Raw genomic sequence first — 21,869 nt, 5'->3', positions numbered from 1 at the left:
GATGTTTTCAGACGCTATGGCGTACCAGGAAGAAGGAGAGACGCTGGAGTCCTGGCTCAGTGAGTGAATTGATATTAAACCCTTAAATGATGAATTAATGAATTAATATGAAACCCTTTAACCGCATAATGGTGGAGTACATTATGTATGTCTGGCTCAGTGAGTGAATTCATATAAAACCCTTTAATGATGACTGTCTGCAATAAGGAGCTCCGATAGTGCTTCCTTGGTTGTTGTGGGTGGCTGCAGCTTGGGGGGGGGGGGGGGGGGGTGTGTGTGTGTGTGTGTGTGTGTGTGTGGGTGTGGGTGGGTGTGTGTGGGTGTGGGTGTGTGTGTGTCTGCTTTAAGACATTACTGGATGGTGTGTGTGTGTGTGTGTGTGTGTGTGTGTGTGGGGGTGGGTGTGGGGGTGGGGGTGGGTGTGTCTGTCTCGCTCTCTGTCTGTCTGTCTGTCTGAGCTGTCTGTTTGTCTGAGCTGTCTGTCTGTCTGTGTCTGAGCTGTCAGTGTGTGTGTGTGTGTGTGTGTGTGTGTGATAATGTGGTGGGTGGTCTGACCAGTGTTATTTTTAACTAATCCTAATCACTAATAATTAATTAGATGACATTAATTGGCTCGGGTGCCTTGCTGTTGTTTTTGTGGGAGGTTCAGGGTGATACGTGTGTGTGCGTGAGCGTGAGTGTGCGTGCGTGCGTGTGTTTATCATGGAGGTTTGTTTAGAGATGAAGCAGTATGATGGGAGGAGGAGGAGGAGGAGGAGGGTGGTATCATTAGGATACTGTCTGCTCTACACTTCATAGAAGTGAATATTTGTATATATGTCATTAAATGTTACGATGAATTGAAAATGGAGTCTTTTTCTGATTCTATCCTCAAGTGACAGTTCTTGTATTGACCTGTACTTTCGTTTTGAAATGTAGCCATTCTGCACACTGAAATAAAGATCACACCTGTGTGAAGATTTGCTGGCCGATTTGCTCAGACACATAAGACGTGAATTCTCCATTCATTGTCGATGGGAGTGTAATGTTTGTGTAGGACGAAAATCTACACTAATAGCTGAATATGGGAGGGGCTAGCACCCCTTACAAAAATCAATAAATCAGTCAGTCAGTCAGAGAGACAGACCACAGCACAGCAGGTCTGGACTTGAATACAGCTCAGCTGTGAATCTGGACAGACCGACTTAAAGCTATTCCAGTGGTTGAGGGCTATCAACTCAATGCATGTTGCTGTTCATAATAATACCATAAACGCTTGTCTCGAAACAGCCAGCGTAACTGCTCTGCCTGGTATGTTCCTAAACTTAAACCTGGGTAAAATATGACTAAAGTAATGACTATGATTTAATCACTGACCTACTTACTGTAAAATAGTCCAGACTCCCAAACTGACATGCTTGGTTACTGTGTCGCTTCTGAGAGGTGTGCTGTAGAACTCGTGTTCTCGTACCCGAGCCATCCAAACTATAGCTGAGCTCTTATTATGTCCACTCTGGTCATCATGATGATTATCAAATTATACAACCTTATATGGAGATCCACAACATCTACGTGGCCACCTAAATATGGTGTTCTGTACATGATTGTTCTGTCCAAATATGGAATCCATCGATCCAAATTGGTCACGTACAGCCTAACCTATGCTGTAACCATGGCGATCTAATGTGGAATCCTGTCTAAACGCTTAACTTCCTAAACTTGACCACGGTTGGCTCTGTACGTGGTCCACTCTTGTTTTTGAGGGGCACTATCCCCTCCAACGTCTGGCTTTCAGACATGACGTCATGTGGCAGCTCTTATGTTGCTGCGTTTACACGGGCAGACTCAACGAGCCAACCACGCAGTCTCATTGTCAATGGAAGCCAGTGACATGACTATGCAAATATACAGTCTACCGTTCATTGTCAATGGAAGCCAGCGACATGACGATGCAAAGATAAAGTATACCATTCATTGTCAATGGAAACAAGCTCAGCAACGCCTGAGTTGCTGTGCATTGTGATCTTGTAGATCTGCTTACTTAATTACTTTAATAAGAAGTATTTTCTTCCTCCTGTGACGGACAGATAAAGCCACCCATCCAAGCAACAGGCAGGAGGACTGGGAGTACATCATGGGCTTCTGTGATCAGATCAACAAGGAGCTGGAAGGGTACGGCTGGTTTTAGTCATAGTCTTTTGACTACATTTTCATTTGGTTTTAGTCACATTTTAGTCAGCTGAAATATTTTGGTTTTAGTCTAGTTTTAGTCGACTAAATATCATATTTCGGCGGGCCTTGATTACACTTGGTTGCATGCTGAAAATAGCTGATCTACTATATTTTCATAGCACGACACCCGAGCGTAACCAACCATAACATTACTTGTCTTTTAGTTCTCCCGGATCTCTCCACTAGTCCCTAGCTAACATTTTATTCTAGTTTTTATTTGTTGACGAAATTGTCAATATATTTAGTCATAGTTGTTTAGTCATCATAGCTTAGTATTTATTTAGTTTTTGTCATTTTTCGTCGACGAAATCAATACTGCTCTGCATGTACACCATATACACAGCCACGGAACACTCCATGCAATGTCGTGGTGCTGGTGGGATTCATGTCGGCAGCATATTTTCTCATTTATACTAGGGCTCGCCTCTGACTCCAATAACGAATCCCCCAGTAATTCATCTCTGTGACTCTCACTCGGAGTCCTTTTGTCATAAAGGTATGCCTGGACAGTATTTATTTATTTAGTCAAATATATGCTATATCTTTTCCACAAGATTTTCACGGACAACATTCACGGCAACTGGATGACATTCACAGCAACATTAAACTCATATAAATGTAAACATGTGCGCTGTGAGCCTGTATTTTTTCCCTATAAGCCAAGGGTCCCCTCATCTTAGATTTGTCCCAAATGTCATGGAGTGTTCTATGGCTGTACAGTAAGTATATTATATCTGGCATTCTAGGGCTAGTTGCCGTAGGTAGGCTAGGCTTCTGAAATATTATGACACCCATATGAGCCACCGTTGAAAATGTACAGGCTTAAAAACCCATTGTCTCTGTTTTACTGTTTCTGTTAATCCAGACCCCAGATAGCAGTGAAGTTGCTAGTCCATAAAATCCATTCGCCACAGGAATGGGAGGCTCTACAAGCTCTGACGGTAAGAATCCTAATCGACTGTACCATATTATGTATTCATGTTTATTTAGACCAGAGGTTCTCAAACATGTTTGGACCAGGGCACACCACTTTAAAAATGGCAAAGACTGTAAAAATGGGACCCAGTGCCTCCCTGCTTGACACTCAGCACCAAGGGTTGGATTGGGGTGTAAGTCCCTGCGACATACTAGCGTCATGTCCAGGGGGTGTACTTGTACATCAAGCTGCCTCACGCTACAGAAACAGGAGATAGGCTCTTGCCCTGTGGGCCTCATGGCTCGGCAAGGCTACTTACACCACTTTAAATAACTTCTTCATCCACTGCATCACAATGTGACGCATTGTGATCTTGTGGGCTTGTAGACCGGCTATTTTTGGTGAAGAGGCTCTATTTTCTACATGCTAAACCCCTTATCCCTAAACTACTTTGCCTGTTTTACTATTTTGAAAATAATCGTCGAATAGTTCAACTAACTGTTCTACATCGACATGTTGTGAGTTTGTAGATTGGATAAGGAGTTTAGCATGGACGAAAATAGAGCCCTTTGTGTACTGTAGACTGAAATAGAACCAAGTAAAGTGCAAGTGACATTCATAAATTTCAAATATTATCAAAGTATTCTGACTGAGGGACTGGACTTGCGTCAAGGCACCCTAGGGTGCCACGGCACGCACTTTGAGAAACCCTGGTTTAGAAAGATGCTAAGTTTTCCTCTTGACTACTAGAGTTCATGTTTACTCTGCTTGTTCTGATTTTGCATGTAAGTCGCCCTGGAAAAGAGCTTCTGCTACAAGACTAAAAACTCTTTCTTTCTTTCTTTGCTTTCTCTTTCTTGCTTTCTTTCTTTCTTTCCACATGCAGGTGTTGGAGGCGTGTATGAAGAACTGTGGCAGAAGGTTTCACAATGAAATCGGGAAGTACCGCTTCCTGAACGAGATGATCAAAGTGGTGTCTCCAAAGGTGAGCGAGAAGTTGTGTGTGTGTGTGTGTGTGTGTGTGTGTGTGTGTGTGTGTGTGTGTGTGTGTGTGTGTGTGTGTGTGTGTGTGTGTGTGCACTCTCGTGCTAACGCCTGCTTCTCTGCTGTACTATGGAGAGCGACTTCAGTCTTTGGAGAGGACAAGCTTCATTCCGTTTGCTCCTCTCCACAAGCAGCACACAGTGGGCTTGGGCTACTGCCCCATTTGTGAAGGCTGGCCAAGCACTGGCCATGGTGTCCAGTCCTGAATCTATTGAACGTCTTTGTTTGGGACCTCCTTGCACTCCCATTCCTTTTCCCAGGGTGATGTCTACTCCGTCCTCACAGTGCATGAAGTATTGTGATGAAGTATTGTGTTCTCAGTTCAGCGCTGGCTACGTCATATGGCAGCCAAGTATATGGGATGTTTAATGTTTGTTTAGAGCACTTAACATCGACATAAATCGTTTACCAGACAAGTCTATGGACTTTGAGGATAATACAATGTCCGTTTAGACTCTAAACGTTCTCTAAAGTTCTCTAAACGTTAGAGAACAAGTATATGGACTTTAATGTTTGTTTAGAGCACTAAATGATGACATAAGACGTCATGTTGTGTCCGATATGAACACAGCGGGCGCCCCTCACTTCACACGGGTGTGATTATTGTGTTCTCAGTACATGGGCGACGGCGTACCAGAGAAGGTGAAGACCAAGATCATAGAGATGCTGTACAGCTGGACGGTGGCGTTCCCTAACGAGGCCAAGATTGCCGAGGCCTACCAGACCCTGAGGAGGCAGGGTGAGCAAATATATACACCTGTACGTTACTTCTAGGACAGGACAGTAAACTGGGAGAGATAGGAGAGATAACAGGCAAACGTTCTTCTAAGTTCTCTAATTGTGTAGACTTCTGGTAAATTAAGTAATGGAGACAATAATTTAACTCTTGAGAGCATAAAATGAAACCAAATGTGTTCCGGCCGCCAAAATAACTTTGGCTTCGGCTTCGGAAGGGAAAAAATGTTTCACTGCCTCAGAACTCGGTTCTGCTAGAGAGGGGGCATTACCGGGACGAAACCTGGGACTTTATTTGTCCTGGTGACCCCCAGTCCAAACATTTAGTTCCTCCCCCCCCCCCTCTCTGACAGGTCTGGTGACCAGCGACCCAGAGTTACCGCTGGACAAGACCCTGATCCCCTCCCCCCCGACGCGACCCAAGAACCCTGTGTTCGACAACGAGGACATGGGCAAGGTGAGCTTCCTCTTAAATGTCCAAGGTGTTCATAATGAATGAAATAATAGTTTCTTTCAAGCTCTGGATATTCTGTGCATAATTCACTCACAAGCAGCCAGCGGCAGATCTACATGGGAGTTTATAGAAAGCAGAAACCTACCTTCCCAGCTCCTCGTGTACACATGACCTAGCTCTGCAATGATTAACACCTTGAGGGCTCGGTCCTATTTAATCCTTTAATAAAATGTGCCCATCGTCAGCAAGCGCCTCTAGGCTGTAGAGCGATGCGATCAGTTTTCATAGCACTAACATGGCCGTGCACTTGAATTTGATGGAGATTTACCGATGGTGTTAAAATGATACATACCAAAAAAATGAAGCATCCCAATATTGAAATGATGTTGAAATAGCAAACCTGCTGAACAGGTATCGGAATACTGTAGTATTTGGGTCCAGCAGCAGCCGCAGCCGTCGTGTTTAATATAAGGTATTAGTTGTGAAGGTTCCTGGTTCGATCCCCGGCAGCTCTTAGCTTTGTGCTGAAGTGTCCTTGAGCACGACACTGAACCATGGTTGTTTACATATCTGATGGTGGGCACTGCAAAGTGCTTTGGGGAAAGAACGTACAGAAATGCTTTAGAAATAAATTGGCCGTCGTTTTTGTGTGTGTGTGTGTGTGTGTGTGCGTGCATGCGTGTGTGTGTGTGTGTGTGTGTGTGTGTGTGTGTGTGTGTGTGTGTGTGTGCGTGCGTTCCACAGCTTCTGGCAGAACTTCTAAGGAGTAAGAACCCAGAGGATCTGCAGGAAGCCAACCGGCTGATCAAGAACATGGTGAAAGAGGTGAGACAGACACGCCTCTTTCACCACAAAGTACAGTGATAATATAATGCTTCATACAAGATTATTGTAATAATAACAATGAACATTATACAACAGGTCGTTTCGAGGAAGCAATCTGATTGGTTGAGACAGCCTTCTAGCTGTGGTTCAAACAAGCACCAGTCCACACCTAATCAAAACAAAGAATTCAGCTGCTCTGTTCTCCCAGAGCGCAGCAAACTCGGTGGCTAGGCTAGCTATTTCTTGGGACAGTTGTGGTCGTAGTGACTACATCTGTCATTAAAAAAATATGTACTTTCAGCGATTTTCTTAGTTTTAAGGGTAACTGTTGACTGTTGTATAATTGCAATATTACACTCGAGGGGGTGGTTTAACCTCATTTATGCACGCCTGTGATGCTGCAGGATTGAGTCTGCAGGGCGAGTTCTTGTGTAATATTGCTTAATTCATACTTCATCCAATGTCATGAATGATTCTCCACATACTCGTCTCTAGATCAGTATAAACCAGGATTGTGTATAATATGCACCCAATAAAAACATCTAATCCAGTCTTGTACAACACATACACAACATAATGACAAGGAAACATTTATCTGTCAAGAAACATTGACCAACATTTTCTCAAATCAAAACGTATGTCCAATTCTACATGCATTGCACCAGGGCCTAGTGTAGTGCATGGAAATATGATATACACATTTGACATTTTTGGTGTTCCCCGATATTTTCAGCTGGTGCGCCTACAAATGATTGTTGCATGTTTATTTCAGCTCACTCACTACTCGCTCACTACTCGCTCACTACTCTGCTGTCAACTCCATTTTGTCCTGTGTAGTGTGCTCCTTATTATGTACAGTAAGCTGTTTTACTGCTAGAGCACTTGTACCCGTTGTGCTTTTTTAAATGTCCTCAGGGTACCAGGCGTCTGCTAACATGCCTGAAATAGAAGTCAAGTGGCTGTGGTTTCATGTGGTAGCTGTGGTTATTTAATATTATACTGTTTAGAGTACTTGTTATGATGTGTTCTTGTTTTACCCATTTCTACGCATTTGGTGTATTACCTTGTGTTTACCTTGCTTACTACTGCAAATCACTCTGGTTTAAGACTTTGATCAACACTTTCAAGAGAAATAGCAAATGTACAGGGCAGGCTTGCATGGCATGAGGTTATGCGCTTGTGAGTTTATAATAATCTGCCATTTTTGAATAGCCATCATCAACACATCTTGTTCTTTCCTTAGGGTTTTTTCCCTTGAAGTGAAATAATCTGCATCCATATCACCCTGTCCTCTGCCACCAACTTCATGTCCTCTACATAAAATGTTTATTAAGGGGTTAAATGTATTGTGACGCTGTATCAACAAAAGGACCCTCTGGAACCCCCTCAAGGACCCCTGGACCGGTAACCCCTCTTTGAGAAGCACTGATGTAGTGTGTTGTGGTATGTCCCGCTGTCTGTCTGTGACTCACAGGGCGAGGTGCGCGTGCAGAATGTTTACTATATTGAACATGTTTTAAACATTGTGTGACTAACAGGACGAGGTGCGCGTGCAGATAGTTTACCACTATATTAAACATGTTTTAAATATGTCTCTGTCCAGGACGAGGTGCGCGTGCAGAAGGTGACGAAGCGTCTCCACACCCTGGACGAGGTGAACATCAACGTGAAGCTGCTGACGGAGATGCTGTCGCATTACGACCGCCACGCCTCCACCCAGTCCGACCGAGAGATCATCAAGGTGTGTGACCCAAACGTCAATAGCTTTTTTTCCCTTTTCTTTATCTGTTTCTCTTAGTTTTTTGCCTGTCTTGTTCTGTTTCCTGTTTTTAACCTGTACAGTACCATTGGTCGTTGTAATATGTGCTCTATAAATAAAGTTTGAGTTGAGTTGAGCTTTCTGACGCAAAGGAATTCATTGTAAGCGTGTTTCTTTTTGTGTCTGCCAGGACCTGTACGAGCGCTGTGACAAGCTGAGACGCAGCACCTTCAAGATGGCCACGGAGACGGAGGACAACGACACCAATCTGGGTGAGAACAGGAGAGACGGGCGCTTCAGGTCCACTCACACAGAACAGGAGAGACGGGCGCTCCTCTCTTCAGGTCCACTCACACAGAACAGGAGAGACGGGCGCTCCTCTCTTCAGGTCCACTCACACAGAACAGGAGAGACGGGCGCTCCTCTCCCACGTCCTCTCTTCAGGTCCACTCACACTCTCACACATCTGCCCCAGTCAGTACATCTCTTCAGGTCCACTCACACTTACACGTCCCTTAATGAAGAAAGTCAAGGAACTCGGAAGGAGCGTGTATTGGCCCTTACCCTTTGATCTCTGTGTGCATCTGTATTCTATTGCATTTATACTTCATTCATGGTTAGTCCAATCAATGAACCAATGGATCAGTGTTGTTTACAATTTAGGCATTTAGCAGACGCTCTTGATCCAGAGCGACTTACATTTAAGCAAAAACAAAAGCATGTCATACATCACATACATAAAAAGTAGTTATCATGAATCGTGTATAAGCTAAGAACGTAACAGTGGAGTATCTATGTCAACTATTCATACTATACTATATTATATATTATACAATATACATGTGTACTATACAGTGCTATGACTACATAAAATGCAATTCTAGTGCTGTCTACGTAACGAGCTATAAGTCTGTCTAAAATACTACATCTAAGTCGACATAAAATGCTAATGACCTCTGCCTGGTCCAGGTGACATCCTGCAGGCCAGCGATGACCTCTCCAGGGTCATCAACTCCTACAAGATGATCGTTGAAGGTCAGGTGATGAACGGTGACAGCATAGAGCCTCCGTCCACAGCTGCTAATGGTGAGTTATGGCTTTCAGCCCTCCCGCCGTTTACTGTGCGTTGCTTTCAGCCCTCCCGCCGTTTACGGCAAGTTTATCGGCAACTTACCGGCAGCTGGACTGGGTCAGCGAAGCAGGTGATTTAGCTGTCGGTGTGCTACTGCACTGGTTACAAACGTGTTCATGTCAAGGACCCCCAAATTGACACTAATTAGCCCGCAGACCCCCTATTTGAGAAGATATGCCAGGGACCCCCATAATAGGAGATTTTCAAGGACCCCCAGTTTGACATGCATTAGGCTAGTACACTACAGACCCCCATTTAATGGCATTTCTATCTCTGGGACCCAAATCAATGTTTAGCTGCTGGGCACCCCCTGGAACTCCCTCAAGGACCCCTGGGGGTCCCCGGACCCCACTTTGGGAACTACTACTGACACCGCTCGCCTCCAGACATGCCTCTTGGTAAACCAGCACACGGTTGGAAGTAGCTGTTTCGTATCTGCCTCATTATGTCCAAAACTGTTACTTTTCTAGATTCAAATAAAAAATGTAAATAAAAGCTTGCAGATCTGCTACTTTTGATCATTTTTTTTGCGTGACGCTCAAGGAGGGCGTTAATGTACGAGGGCCTAATAGCTGATCTACAAGCTCGTAGTGCAGCACTCGGTGCCGTGCTATGAGCTTGTAGATCTGCTATTGTCCAATAGCTAAAGTATAACATAACACTCCCTCCCTCCCTCCCACCCCTCTCTCTCTCTCTCTCCCCCTCCCTCCCACCCCTCTCTCTCTCTCTCTCCCCTCCCTCCCACCCCTCTCTCTCTCTCTCTCTCCCCTCCCTCCCTCCCACCCCTCTCTCTCTCTCTCTCTCTCCCCCTCCCTCCCACCCCTATCTCTCTCTCTCTCCCCTCCCTCCCTCCCACCCCTCTCTCTCTCCCCCTCCCTCCTCCCACCTTTCTCTCTCTCTCGCGCTCTCTCCCCCTCCCTCCCACCCCTCTCTCTCTCTCTCTCTCCCCCTCCCTCCCACCCCTCTCTCTCTCTCTCTCCCCCTCCCTCCCACCCCTCTCTCTCTCTCTCTCTCCCCCTCCCTCCCACCCCTCTCTCTCTCTCTCTCTCTCTCCCCTCCCTCCCTCCCACCCCTCTCTCTCTCTCTCTCCCCCTCCCTCCTCCCACCTTTCTCTCTCTCTCGCACTCTCTCCCCCTCCCTCCCACCCCTCTCTCTCTCTCTCTCCCCCTCCCTCCCACCCCTCTCTCTCTCTCTCTCTCCCCCTCCCTCCCACCCCTCTCTCTCTCTCTCTCTCTCCCCTCCCTCCCTCCCACCCCTCTCTCTCTCTCTCTCTCCCCTCCCTCCCTCCCACCCCTCTCTCTCTCTCTCTCTCCCCTCCCTCCCTCCCACCCCTCTCTCTCTCTCTCTCCCCCTCCCTCCCACCCCTCTCTCTCTCTCTCTCCCCCTCCCACCTCTCTCTCTCGTGCTCTCTACCCCTCCCTCCCACCCCTCTCTCTCTCTCCCCCTCCCTCCCTCCCACCCCTCTCTCTCTCTCTCTCTCTCCCCCTCCCTCCCTCCCACCCCTCTCTCTCTCTCTCTCTCCCCCTCCCTCCCTCCCACCCCTCTCTCTCTCTCTCTCTCCCCCTCCCTCCCTCCCACCCCTCTCTCTCTCTCTCTCCCCCTCCCTCCCACCCCTCTCTCTCTCTCCCCTCCCTCCCTCCCACCCCTCCCACCCCTCCCTCCCTCTCCCCCTCCCTCCCACCCCTCTCTCTCTCTCTCTCTCTCTCTCTCTCTCTCTCTCCCCCTCCCTCCTCCCACCTCTCTCGCTCTCTCCCCCTCCCTCCCTCCCACCCCTCTCTCCCTCTCCCCCTCCCTCCCTCCCACCCCTCTCTCTCTCTCTCCCCCTCCCTCCCTATCCCCCTCCCTCCCTCCCACCCCTCTCTCTCTCTCTCTCCCTCTCCCCCCCCCTCCCTCCCACCCCTCTATCTCTCTCTCTCTCTCCCTCTACCCCTCCCTCCCACCCCTCTCTCTCTCTCTCCCTCTACCCCTCCCTCCCACCCCTCTCTCTCTCTCTCAGGAGGCGGTGAGACCACGGAGACGCTGATCGACCTGGCGGGCATGGACGTCCCCAGCCCCCCTCCCCCCACCACCCCCCCGGCCCCCCAGCCCCCGGACCCCCCCGCCTCCTCCTCCACCAGCCCCGGGGGCGTGGCCGGGGGCGTGGCCTTCCCCATCCCCGTCCTGCCCCCTCCTCCCAAGGGATTGGTGGGCTCGCATGGCAGCCCCAGCCATCCAATCGACGGCGACGACAGGGCCTCGGCTGCCCTCTTCCTATTGGACGATGAGCTGCTGTCCTTAGGTGTTTGATCAGCTTTTATTAGTTTTTATTTTATTATATTTTAGCGCTGATTACTGTCAGAATGTAGAGCTATTTACTGTAACCCTGTTACTGAACAAACACTATAGCATTTAACATTTATTTTAATTTAAAAACCCTAACCCTAACCCCGCCCCTCTTGAGCAGACCTGTAGCAGACCTGTAGCAGACATGTCGTTGATCCAGACCCTCTTGAGCAGACCTGTAGCAGACCTGTAGCAGACCTGTAGCAGACCTGTCGTTGATCCAGACCTGTAGCAGACCTGTCATTGATCCAGATCTGTAGCAGACCTGTCATTGATCCAGACCTGTGTTAGACCCGTTTGCAAGGCCCTTTACAATGCATGACGATATATGATGATAAGAGCGCCCCTCACTTCACACGTGTGTGATTTTTAATCATCATTCAGGTTTAAACGACCCTGTCCCCTCACTGAGCAGCCAGGCCCCGCCCACACTCAACGAGCTGAGCAATCACAGGAGCTCCTTCAACGAGCTGACCAATCACATGGGCTCCTTACAGGTACTGGAACCATTTGGAGGCCTGATCAGTGATCGGTGACCGATAGATCGGAGCATCTCTAATTAACGTGTTATGCACTGTTTCTCAACGTGTGGTCCGTGGCCCACCAGGGGTCCAAATGGACCCGTGAATGTGAGAACCTCCTGGACCGTAAGGCTCCATACATTACTTGAAAATGATAGAATCATTTAATTTCTTCCGTGTTGTGTTCCAGACCACAGAGCCCAGTGTGGACCTGTTCGGCAGCATAGCGGCTCCAGGTCCGGTTCCGTTCCCAGCGGCTCAGCTGCCCCAGGCCGGCCCCGCCCCCCCACAGACACACAGCCTCCAGGACCTCCAGGACCTGGCCATGTTGGACCTGGGAGACCACAAGACCTGGTACGGACTATCCATTCAGTCAGTCACCACAAGACCTGGTACGGACTATCCATTCAGTCAGTCACCACAAGACCTGGTACGGACTATCCATTCAGTCAGTCACCACAAGACCTGGTATGGACTATACATTCAGTCAGTCACCACAAGACCTGGTACGGACTATCCATTCAGTCAGTCACCACAAGACCTGGTACGGACTATCCATTCAGTCAGTCACCACAAGACCTGGTATGGACTATCCATTCAGTCAGTCACCATTGGTGCATTTATATAGTGCCTTTATCCAAGGCACTTTACATAGATTGTGCATTACATTCACCCATTCACACACATTCATACACCGATGGCGGTTGAAACCATGCAAGGCAGCACAATCGGGAACAATTAGGGGTTCAGTGTCTTGCTCAAGGACCCTTCGACACTAACTCTGGGGGAGCCCGGGTTCGAACAGGCAACCTTGTGGTTACCGTCCGGCCACCATGCAAGGAGTTGCATGGTGACCCTTTGGTGTGGCCATTGAATTCTATGTGTTGAATCACTTGGGACAACGTGTGTCGATGTGCGTTAACTTTATCCTTTCCTCTCACATTCCACACAAGGCCTGGCTCATTTTGTTCATCTTTCACGCCATTTATATCTTCTACAGTTTACCCAGTCAGATGCCCACCATGGGCAGCAGCAGCTTTGGGATGGGAGCGGCGGCAAAGCCACCGTCCACCATGCCCAGTTCCCCCGCCATCTACCCCCACGGCAAGAGCCTCGGCCTGGGCTCCTCCGCTGCCCTCGGCCTGCTGGGCCCCTCGGCTGCCCACGGCCTGGGCCCCTCGCTGGGCCCCTCGCTGGGCCCCTCGGCTGCCCTGCACGGCCTGGGCCCCTCGCTGGGCTCCTCGGCCCCAGGCAGCCCGTTGTTGTTCCAGTGTTCGGCGTCTCCGTGCCACCGGCCTCCTCCTCCCCAGCTGGGCAGCAGCCCCGCCAGAGGACCAGAGATCTCCCTGAGCAGCGTCCACGTTCCCCTGGAGGCCATCAGACCCAGTGAGCATCGCCCTTCCTTTCTGTCTTTTAAGTCAAAAGTATTTTGACAAAAAAATATTTTTAGTTTGTTTTGTCATATTTTAGAAATGCTTTAGTTGACAAAAAAATGTCTTAACCGTCTGGCCGCCAGCATTAATTAATCTATCTATCGCACAATGCCAAGGTTTTATCGCGCGTAACACTTATTCTTCTCTCGGTCGGTGGTGGAAAAACCCGACCGCGAGTATCAGAGCGCCTCCTGCTGTCGGCCGTTGAAAAACCTTGTTTTCCCCAGAAACGACATTCATTGCACTGATTTGGAGATACAGGCCTTTGAAAGAAGCCCATAGAGTGCAGGTGGATGCGCGCGCATCTTCAAAATGGCCGCGGCCACTGTCACACTTTGACTGTTATGCTAACGGGCGGCGGCTAACGATTTGATCGGATCAAAACCTCAATTTAAGAACATGAACCCTGGAAAACGTATACTACGGTTCTGGCGGGCTTCGTCGTTATAAGAGTTTAAATTCACGGTTGATTTAGGCGACCAAAATGTATTTTGGCGGGCCACGATGGCGTTGTAATGCCAGATTTTATTTATTTAAATAGCCGATCTACAAGCTCATCGTGTTGTAAGCTTATAGATCGGTTATTTTCAGAGCGTGACACGGAAACCAAGAATAAACTTTCCATTTCTCCTAGTTTTTTATTTGTTGACAAAATTGTCAATGTATATCACTGCGCAAAAAGCATGGAATGCGGATAGTGTATATTAAAGGAAACTCCCGTTAAACTTTCCAACAAAATCTAGGAAACAAATTGTACTATCACACCTGTATATTTCCATATATTACTGTATATGCCTGCTAAACTTGAGATTTACGGGCAAATCTAGTGCCCATAATTATCTGTTAACTCCTCTTTTCACGCACTGTTACTCATAGTTTTAATCATCTAAGTCCTCGTTTTTCTGACTTTCTTCATTTAGCTTTCGACAGTGAAAAAAGGTAGTCGGCGAACATTTTTAATGATGGTAGTCGACTGACAGTGTACAAATATAACCAAATGGAGCCTTACGGGGCCATTTGGTTCCATCTGTACACTCTCAGAGTTACACACTCGTACGGGGAACCCACTCCAATCAAGGGCGCTTTGAGACCCACTGGTGTAGCAGAGTGTTTCCAGTGAGCCAACCAGGGGGGGCAGTCAGACAGATATTTTGTGAAGCCACTGAGGAAATCGGGATTTCCTGAACGTTCATATAATGGCCTGTTGTGGCGCTGTCATTGGACCCAGAAAAACCCATAGCCCCATAGAAGTCCATGTATTTGGGCCCAACTTCACCTAGACTGTATTACCTTAATAAACATGGTCATGAATACTTTTTGCTTCCAGTCACTAGTTTAAAGTCTCATTTCTAATTATGCCATTGTCCCATTTATTAAAAAATAAAGTTGCGCATGTTCTGAGGGGCGTGGCTACCGTTACACTCTATGAACGGGATCCCCCACCCACTCGAGTCAAAATAAAAACCAACGAAGAAGAAGGGGGGAAGTCCCGCCTCGTTGTCTGGGCCAGCCAATGGGCCAGCTGGGCCCAAACGGATCTAGAAAGATGGCGACTTCCATTGCAAGGACTGACAGGCTTCATTTTACGTTCATGTTAGACCCGGGGAACGCTTTGTCTATGGAGCCAACACGCAACAATAGCATCACCCTGACTCTGTTTGACCAGAATGGAACAGAGCCTCCTCCATTAGTATCATCAGTAAAACCTGTGAAGGAAGTATAGCGAACGGGCCTGGAAGTAGGCAGAGATATTCTGTGTGCTGCATAATGCCCTATTCCTGATTGGCTGTGCCTGCTGCAGGTCGTGGTTCTGATTGGCTGTGCCTGCTGTCTGTCTCCTCAGGTCGGGTGCTGCCCGTGACGGCCTACGATAAAGACGGCGTCCGCGTGCTGCTGAACTTCGCCTCGGACTGCCCGCCCGCCCGGCCCGACGTCCTGGTGATGGTGGTGTCCATGCTCAACACAGCGCCCCTGCCTGTTCACCACGTGGTACTGCAGGCGGCCGTGCCCAAGGTGAGGAGAGACGTCTCTTAATGCTAATTAATAACTGTAATGTTTAACCCATTTAGACCTGAGGCCGATTAAAGAAAAAAAGTCTTATAAATTCTAACAAAATCCCCCACACTATATCAGTGGTTCTCAAACTATTTAATGTCAGAATTATCTGTATTTGGCCACAGACCCCCATCTGAAAATATGTAGTTCCAGGGACCTCCCCCAGAAGCAAAGCTTTGAGTTAAAAACGTTTGCTCTGAAAGAATATACTGTATATTCAAAGATTTGCGCCACATTTTCAAGATTTTTCAAAAGTAGCAGAACTACAAGCTTGTAGATCTGCTATTTTTCAATAGCTAAAGTATAACATAAAACACCAAAAAGGGTTCCTGTTAACTGTGTTTAACTCTTCTTTGTCAGTCCATGAAGGTGTAGTGTTTAACTGTGTTTAACTGTGTTTAACTATGTTTAACTGTGTTTAAATGTGTTTAACTGTGTTTAACTGTGTTTAACTCTTCTTTGTCAGTCCATGAAGGTGTAGTGTTTAAATGTGTTTAACTGTGTTTAACTCTTCTTTGTCAGTCCATGAAGGTGTAGTGTTTAAATGTGTTTAACTGTGTTTAACTCTTCTTCGTCAGTCCATGAAGGTGTAGTGTTTAAATGTGTTTAACTGTGTTTAACTATGTTTAACTCTTCTTCGTCAGTCCATGAAGGTGTAGTGTTTAACTGTGTTTAACTGTGTTTAACTATGTTTAACTGTGTTTAACTGTGTTTAACTATGTTTAACTCTTCTTCGTCAGTCCATGAAGGTGAAGCTCCAGCCTCCGTCGGGGACAGAGCTGGCTGCGTTTAACCCCATCCTGCCCCCTGCCTCCATCACTCAGATCATGTTACTGGCCAACCCCGCCAAGGTAGGATTATACTATGAATGCATAAAGTACACATACCTGTACACATACTGTACTAAACCCCAAAGAAGTAACCGCTTAACTCCCAAAAGGTGTGGACTGCAGACTTGCAAAGAAAAGAATTCCAATGATTTTTTTTTAGGTCAAGGCAACAATTATGTCCAACACGCATCCACCTGTCCTAGAAGGTCTTCCTCAGGGTCTGACACTGTGTGCGTGTGTGTGTGTGCGTGTGTGTGTGTGCGTGTGTGTGTGTGTGTGCGCAGGAGAAGGTGCGCCTGCGCTACAAGCTGGACTTCACACTGGGAGAGCGAGCGGTTAACGAGGCGGGGGAGGTGGACACGTTCCCCCCGCCCGACACATGGGGTCTCCTATAGCCTCAGACTCCCCCCCGCCCCCACCCACCACACTCTGACTCCCCCCCCCCCCCCCCCGGCCGACACATGGGGTCTCCTATAGCCTCAGACTCCCCCCACCTACCCGACACATGGGGTCACCTTTCTTCCTATAGCCGACCTTATAAGATGCATATCATGACATATCAATATAACATACATTAGGTGAAGGTCCATTCTTTTTCACTCTCAAAGCGTTCAACGACCACTCTCCGTGGTGTTATGCACTGTACTGTACTGTACTGTACTGTACTGTACTGTACAGGCCCGGTGCCACATTATAAGGAACATATCATCATCTCATGTTGGGGTGGTTGTGTGTTCATCTGAACCCCAGAGAGAGAGTGACACATGCAGAGATTAAACCAAGACACGCCTCGATGGACGCGCTAAAATAATTGATTTTAATGTATTATTCTATCATCATTACACGAGAGCGTCAGTGCCAGACTCGAGTGGCAATGAGGCATTATAATTAGTTAAAAAGTGAGATGAAGAATTATGGTAAACGTACAGACGGCATCAAGCCTGAGAAGCTCACTAAGAGTTTTATAATGACGTTATGACCCGCTCCGTTTGACAAGCCGACAGGACCAAACTGTACCATGTTTATTCATTCCTTCTGCACACACACACACAGAACGAACAGGATTATGCTTAAAGAGAACAGGGGAGTGTTGGCTGGAACCTAATGAAGTTTGAACTGCACAAAGTTACCTTGCTGTGGTGTAGACAGAGCTGAGGGGCCGATAACGCTGGACACTGTTTCTGCCCCTTTTCTTTTCATATCGATGTGAAGGAAGCCTTTTGTTTGCTGCTCTTAGTCGCGTTGCAGGTCTTAGATTTTTAAAAAACTGACCCGTGGTCCAATGCAGATCAAACTGGGGGTCCTTGAAATGAAGCGGGTTGAGAACCACCGTACCCTGCAAACAGTGCCCGGTTGGGATTCGGCTCCTGATATCGCTTAGCTGCTGAAAATGTGGTCGATCGTTCACTTCAAGTGATGTTTTAGGTTTGGTTTTCTCTTTTATCAGCAGGCCTTGGCATTGTGACCTGGTGAAGAATATAGTGTTTTTACTATTGCAGTACTGTACTGTAAGCTGTTCTAGCTTATTGTTTTAGTTTGCAGAACCGTTAAAAACTAAACACGTTGAACAATGTCCTCATGTGGCAGGGGGAGGGTTATTCTTTTTTTCTTTTTGTCAGACTCGTCATTCCGTAACCACTTAAACCCTGTCATCCGCATTCTGGGAAAACCTTTGCAGGGATATAAGCGACAACACGTTGTGAGCTTGTCCATCGGCTATTTTCAGCAAAGATATTTAACCCAGATTCTACAAAATGTCTTCTAAATCCAAACTTTTTTTTTATGTCAAAGACCCCCGGAATTATCTGTATTTGGCTGCGGAGCCCCATCTGAAAATATTTGGTTCCTGGACCCTCCCAGAAGCAAATATTTGAGTTAAAACCTTTTCACGATTTTTCAAAATCAACAGCTAAACAGGTTGAAGTGGTTTTAAAGCCATAAGGTGACACAGATGTGTCTTCAGGTCTAAATGGGTTAATGTAGGGTGACTTAGAAAGACACTAGTATGGAGCCCTGGGGGACCCCTCTCAAACAACGTATGGGGTTTAAGTGGTTTATTTCCTGGCATGCAACGACTTGTGACCCGGACGTTACTTCCACCCTAGACTTGTGACCCGGACGTTACTTCCACCGTAGACTTGTGACCCGGACGTTACTTCCACCGTAGACTTGTGACCCGGACGTTACTTCCACCGTAGACTTGTGACCCGGACGTTACTTCCACCGTAGACTTGTGACCCGGACGTTACTTCCACCCTAGACTTGTGACCCGGACGTTACTTCCACCGTAGACTTGTGACCCGGACGTTACTTCCACCGTAGACTTGTGACCCGGACGTTACTTCCACCCTAGACTTGTGACCCGGACGTTACTTCCACCGTAGACTTGTGACCCGGACGTTACTTCCACCGTAGACTTGTGACCCGGACGTTACTTCCACCCTAGACTTGTGACCCGGACGTTACTTCCACCGTAGACTTGTGACCCGGACGTTACTTCCACCGTAGACTTGTGACCCGGACGTTACTTCCACCGTAGACTTGTGACCCGGACGTTACTTCCACCGTAGACTTGTGACCCGGACGTTACTTCCACCGTAGACTTGTGACCCGGACGTTACTTCCACCGTAGACTTGTGACCCGGACGTTACTTCCACCCTAGACTTGTGACCCGGACGTTACTTCCACCGTAGTCTCGCGTGGCCAGACTGTTGCCTCGATCCCACAATGTTCAAATGTTTCCGGTCATACGGTCTGGAGCAACGGATTGCTCTGATCACGATCATAGCGATAAAAGCGCAAGTGAAGCCTCCTCCCCATTTCCATTCCATCTTTACAGTCGCGCAAAAGTTCTTAATATAAAATCGAAATAATCTAAGCATATATATACTGTAGCTTGCTGCTTAGCAGAAATGGAAATGAGAAAAAAAAAGAAATGTAAAGATATTTTAAAATATATTTTTTATGAACGGAAATGACGAACGGATGTTTGTGTAGTTCCTTCCAGACTATAATTATTATACGTATATATTGCTAGCATTTGGAGATTGTGGAATAGTTGTCTGGCTACGCGAAACAACTACTTCCACCAGAACCTGTTTGATTGTTTTGGTTGTTAACTAGATGTTAACTAGATGTAGATTTAATCAAACTGTATGAAGTGAATAACTTGCTACTGTACTCCAAACACTGAACAGATATTCCGACAACCTCAGTCCAGGATGTCTTCGCACGCTGTCTGGTGGAAACCATGTATGTCCAGAGAAAACCATAACCTGTGTTCTAATGGATGCGATGTATTATCAATACTTTTACTTTGTTCAATATACCTAAAAAACACACAGCCACTGACGAATAATGCCTACTAAATGGGGGGGGGGGGGATAAAAAGAAATATGGACATACAAGGTTTTGCCAAACAGCAATGATTTATTGGTGATTTAAGGACATGTGTTACTTTTCAGACTTATATCAGTGTTGGATTTATTTAATTTTTTATGTCTTAGTATTTCAGTGCATCACTAAAGCCTAGCAGCAAGTCCAAGGGTGACTTATAGGTGGGGGTAAAGAAAACAACAACAGAATTAACCCCAGTAGCTCAAAGCAGAAATCAGTGTCAACTGTGTCTCAGTACACAACAGTTTAAACACAATAGCCTACTATGTACAGTATGTGCAGAGGTCGGTTTAATGAGTTACATTTTTATTTTTTATTTATTTTTAGAGAAGAAAAAAACATTTTTCACGTTTGGACCAAAGTAGTAGTTTTCTTCAAAAGATTTGGCTACATTCCACTTGTATTTTTACTTACTTTTTTATTTGATTTGATTAAATGCACATTCTATTAGTTTAATTCTCTCAGAGAGACTTTATTTTATTATGTATTTTATTTAATTTTTTTATAATTTCTATTGGACAAGCACATCTTGTATATTTATTTTGGAACATTTCAGTTGCATTTAAAACATTTCACTGTACATTTGGATCCTTTGAACAACGCAGATTCTAGTAATACTCGAGTAACTTGAGTATAATCTTTTCACTGGACACTTATTTATTCTTAACTGGCGTGATTATTTTGATCACTACTTTTACTTCTACTCGAGTAATTAAAGTAAAGTAGTAGCTTAATCATTAAGAGGTAACCATACTTGACTTGAGTATAAGTTTTGGCTACTTTACTTTACCCATATCTGCATATACAGTACGTGTATATTAAAGCGAAGAAGACCAAACCTACAGATACAGTATACTTTGATCCGGTCTGGTCAGTGGCTACCAGTGGTGGACAAAGTACTCAACCCCAGTACTTGAGTCAAAGTGTACATACTGTACTTCTGGTCATACTTTTTTTTCTCAACGGCAAGTGAAACTACAACTGTCAAATGACTTTTTTTTATTTTATGTAGCGGAGTGGAGTGAAAGTCTTAAGAATCCAAAGACACAAAAGTACAAAGTACTTAAGCACAGTACATGTAGTGTACTACCTACTTGCTGTCCACCACAGCTGCTCTCTATGCCAGAATACTTTCATTTAACCCAATCTATTTTCGCCGTGCACCCCCTGTTACCTCCTGACCTAGCTGACCCACACACCCCAGCGCTATGACTCGTTGTATTTGGCAGAAAATTATATATTTTTAAATATGATTATGGCGAATAATCACAGAATGTCACTGCACAGAGAGACATGCAGCTGCTGTATACTCCTGCAGCTGCTCTATACATCTCCTTACAACAGTGGCTTACCGGATTTAGCCGTTTGTGCTAAATTACACCATCCATGGTAGTAAACGGCAGTGACCTTTTCATGTCCTAGCCTAGAGGGCCGCAAGGGGTGCACGCACCACAGTTTGGGAACCCCTGATTTAACCGATTAAGACCTGTGGCCGATTCTACAAAACAATCTTCTAACAGTTTTCTGAAAAACCTATTTATATATTATCAGTGTTGCTCAAACTTTTTCATGTCAAGGACACCGGCCCAAAATATTTTGTTCCAAGTGACCCCCAGAAGTAAAAGAAAAAAAGATATATGATTTGCACACATTTTCCCAAAATAGCAGATCTACAAGCTTGTGTGCTATGAGCTTGTGTTTCTGCTATTTGTTAATAGCCAAAGTATTAAAAGAATGCATTTTAGCTCTCATCTAAAATGGTCTTAAAACTCTTCGCTCCCGGAGTCCATGAATGAACAACACGTGGGATAAACTGTGTGTACTGTATATTATGTGTGTACTGTATTGTATATAGATGTACAATACAGTGTTGACGTCTGTACTCTGTCTGTAGGCCTACTACTGTATATATTATATACTATGGTTTGACGTGATATTGTATTTGCTGCATGACAAACAAATAAATATTTCTCTCAATGGATGTCTCTCTATGTTTTGAGCTCCTCTGAAGACTTCATTTCATTATCGGTAGCTACCATGCTGACTTGTGGTGGTCATTTCTGTCCAATTTTAATTGTTGCCACGGACATGTATACAAAATGAGTGTATAAACACCCAAAGAGCTGGCCATGAATGACCGTTACAGGTCTGTAACTGAGGGTGTACAAATGGAACACAAGGTTCAAGGTTGTACTTTATTGTTGCATGTTGTGTAGGCCTACACTGAGGCTACAG

General features: G+C 46.1%; 1 protein-coding gene across 2 annotated transcripts; it reads left to right on the top strand.

Annotated features, from left to right (window-relative positions):
• Position 1: 1 nt before the first annotated feature.
• On the top strand, positions 2-16,645 carry gga3b (golgi associated, gamma adaptin ear containing, ARF binding protein 3b; the record flags this gene model as incomplete). 2 transcript variants are annotated; one of them, XM_080775927.1, is made up of 17 exons in its annotated part: positions 2-59; positions 2,067-2,151; positions 3,077-3,152; positions 4,014-4,112; positions 4,787-4,910; positions 5,260-5,363; positions 6,105-6,185; positions 7,789-7,926; positions 8,135-8,216; positions 8,914-9,030; positions 11,073-11,354; positions 11,783-11,895; positions 12,110-12,273; positions 12,920-13,305; positions 15,196-15,365; positions 16,148-16,258; positions 16,522-16,645. In XM_080775927.1, 17 exons carry the CDS (start codon positions 2-4, stop codon positions 16,630-16,632), a joined length of 2,301 nt encoding a protein of 766 aa, XP_080632053.1. In that variant the 3' UTR covers positions 16,633-16,645. The 2 variants fall into 2 exon arrangements, with proteins under 2 accessions (XP_080632053.1, XP_080632054.1); XM_080775928.1 differs by lacking the exons at positions 2-59; positions 2,067-2,151; positions 3,077-3,152 and having other exon boundaries at positions 4,076-4,112; positions 4,743-4,910.
• Positions 16,646-21,869: the final 5,224 nt, after the last annotated feature.

The sequence above is a fragment of the Protomyctophum bolini genome, assembly GCF_963924005.1.
Source record: "Protomyctophum bolini genome assembly, chromosome: 11".
NCBI classification, from domain to species: Eukaryota; Metazoa; Chordata; class Actinopteri; order Myctophiformes; family Myctophidae; genus Protomyctophum; species Protomyctophum bolini.
The sequence above is the reverse complement of the archived record's forward strand: the minus strand, read 5'-3'. Positions and strand labels throughout refer to the sequence as shown.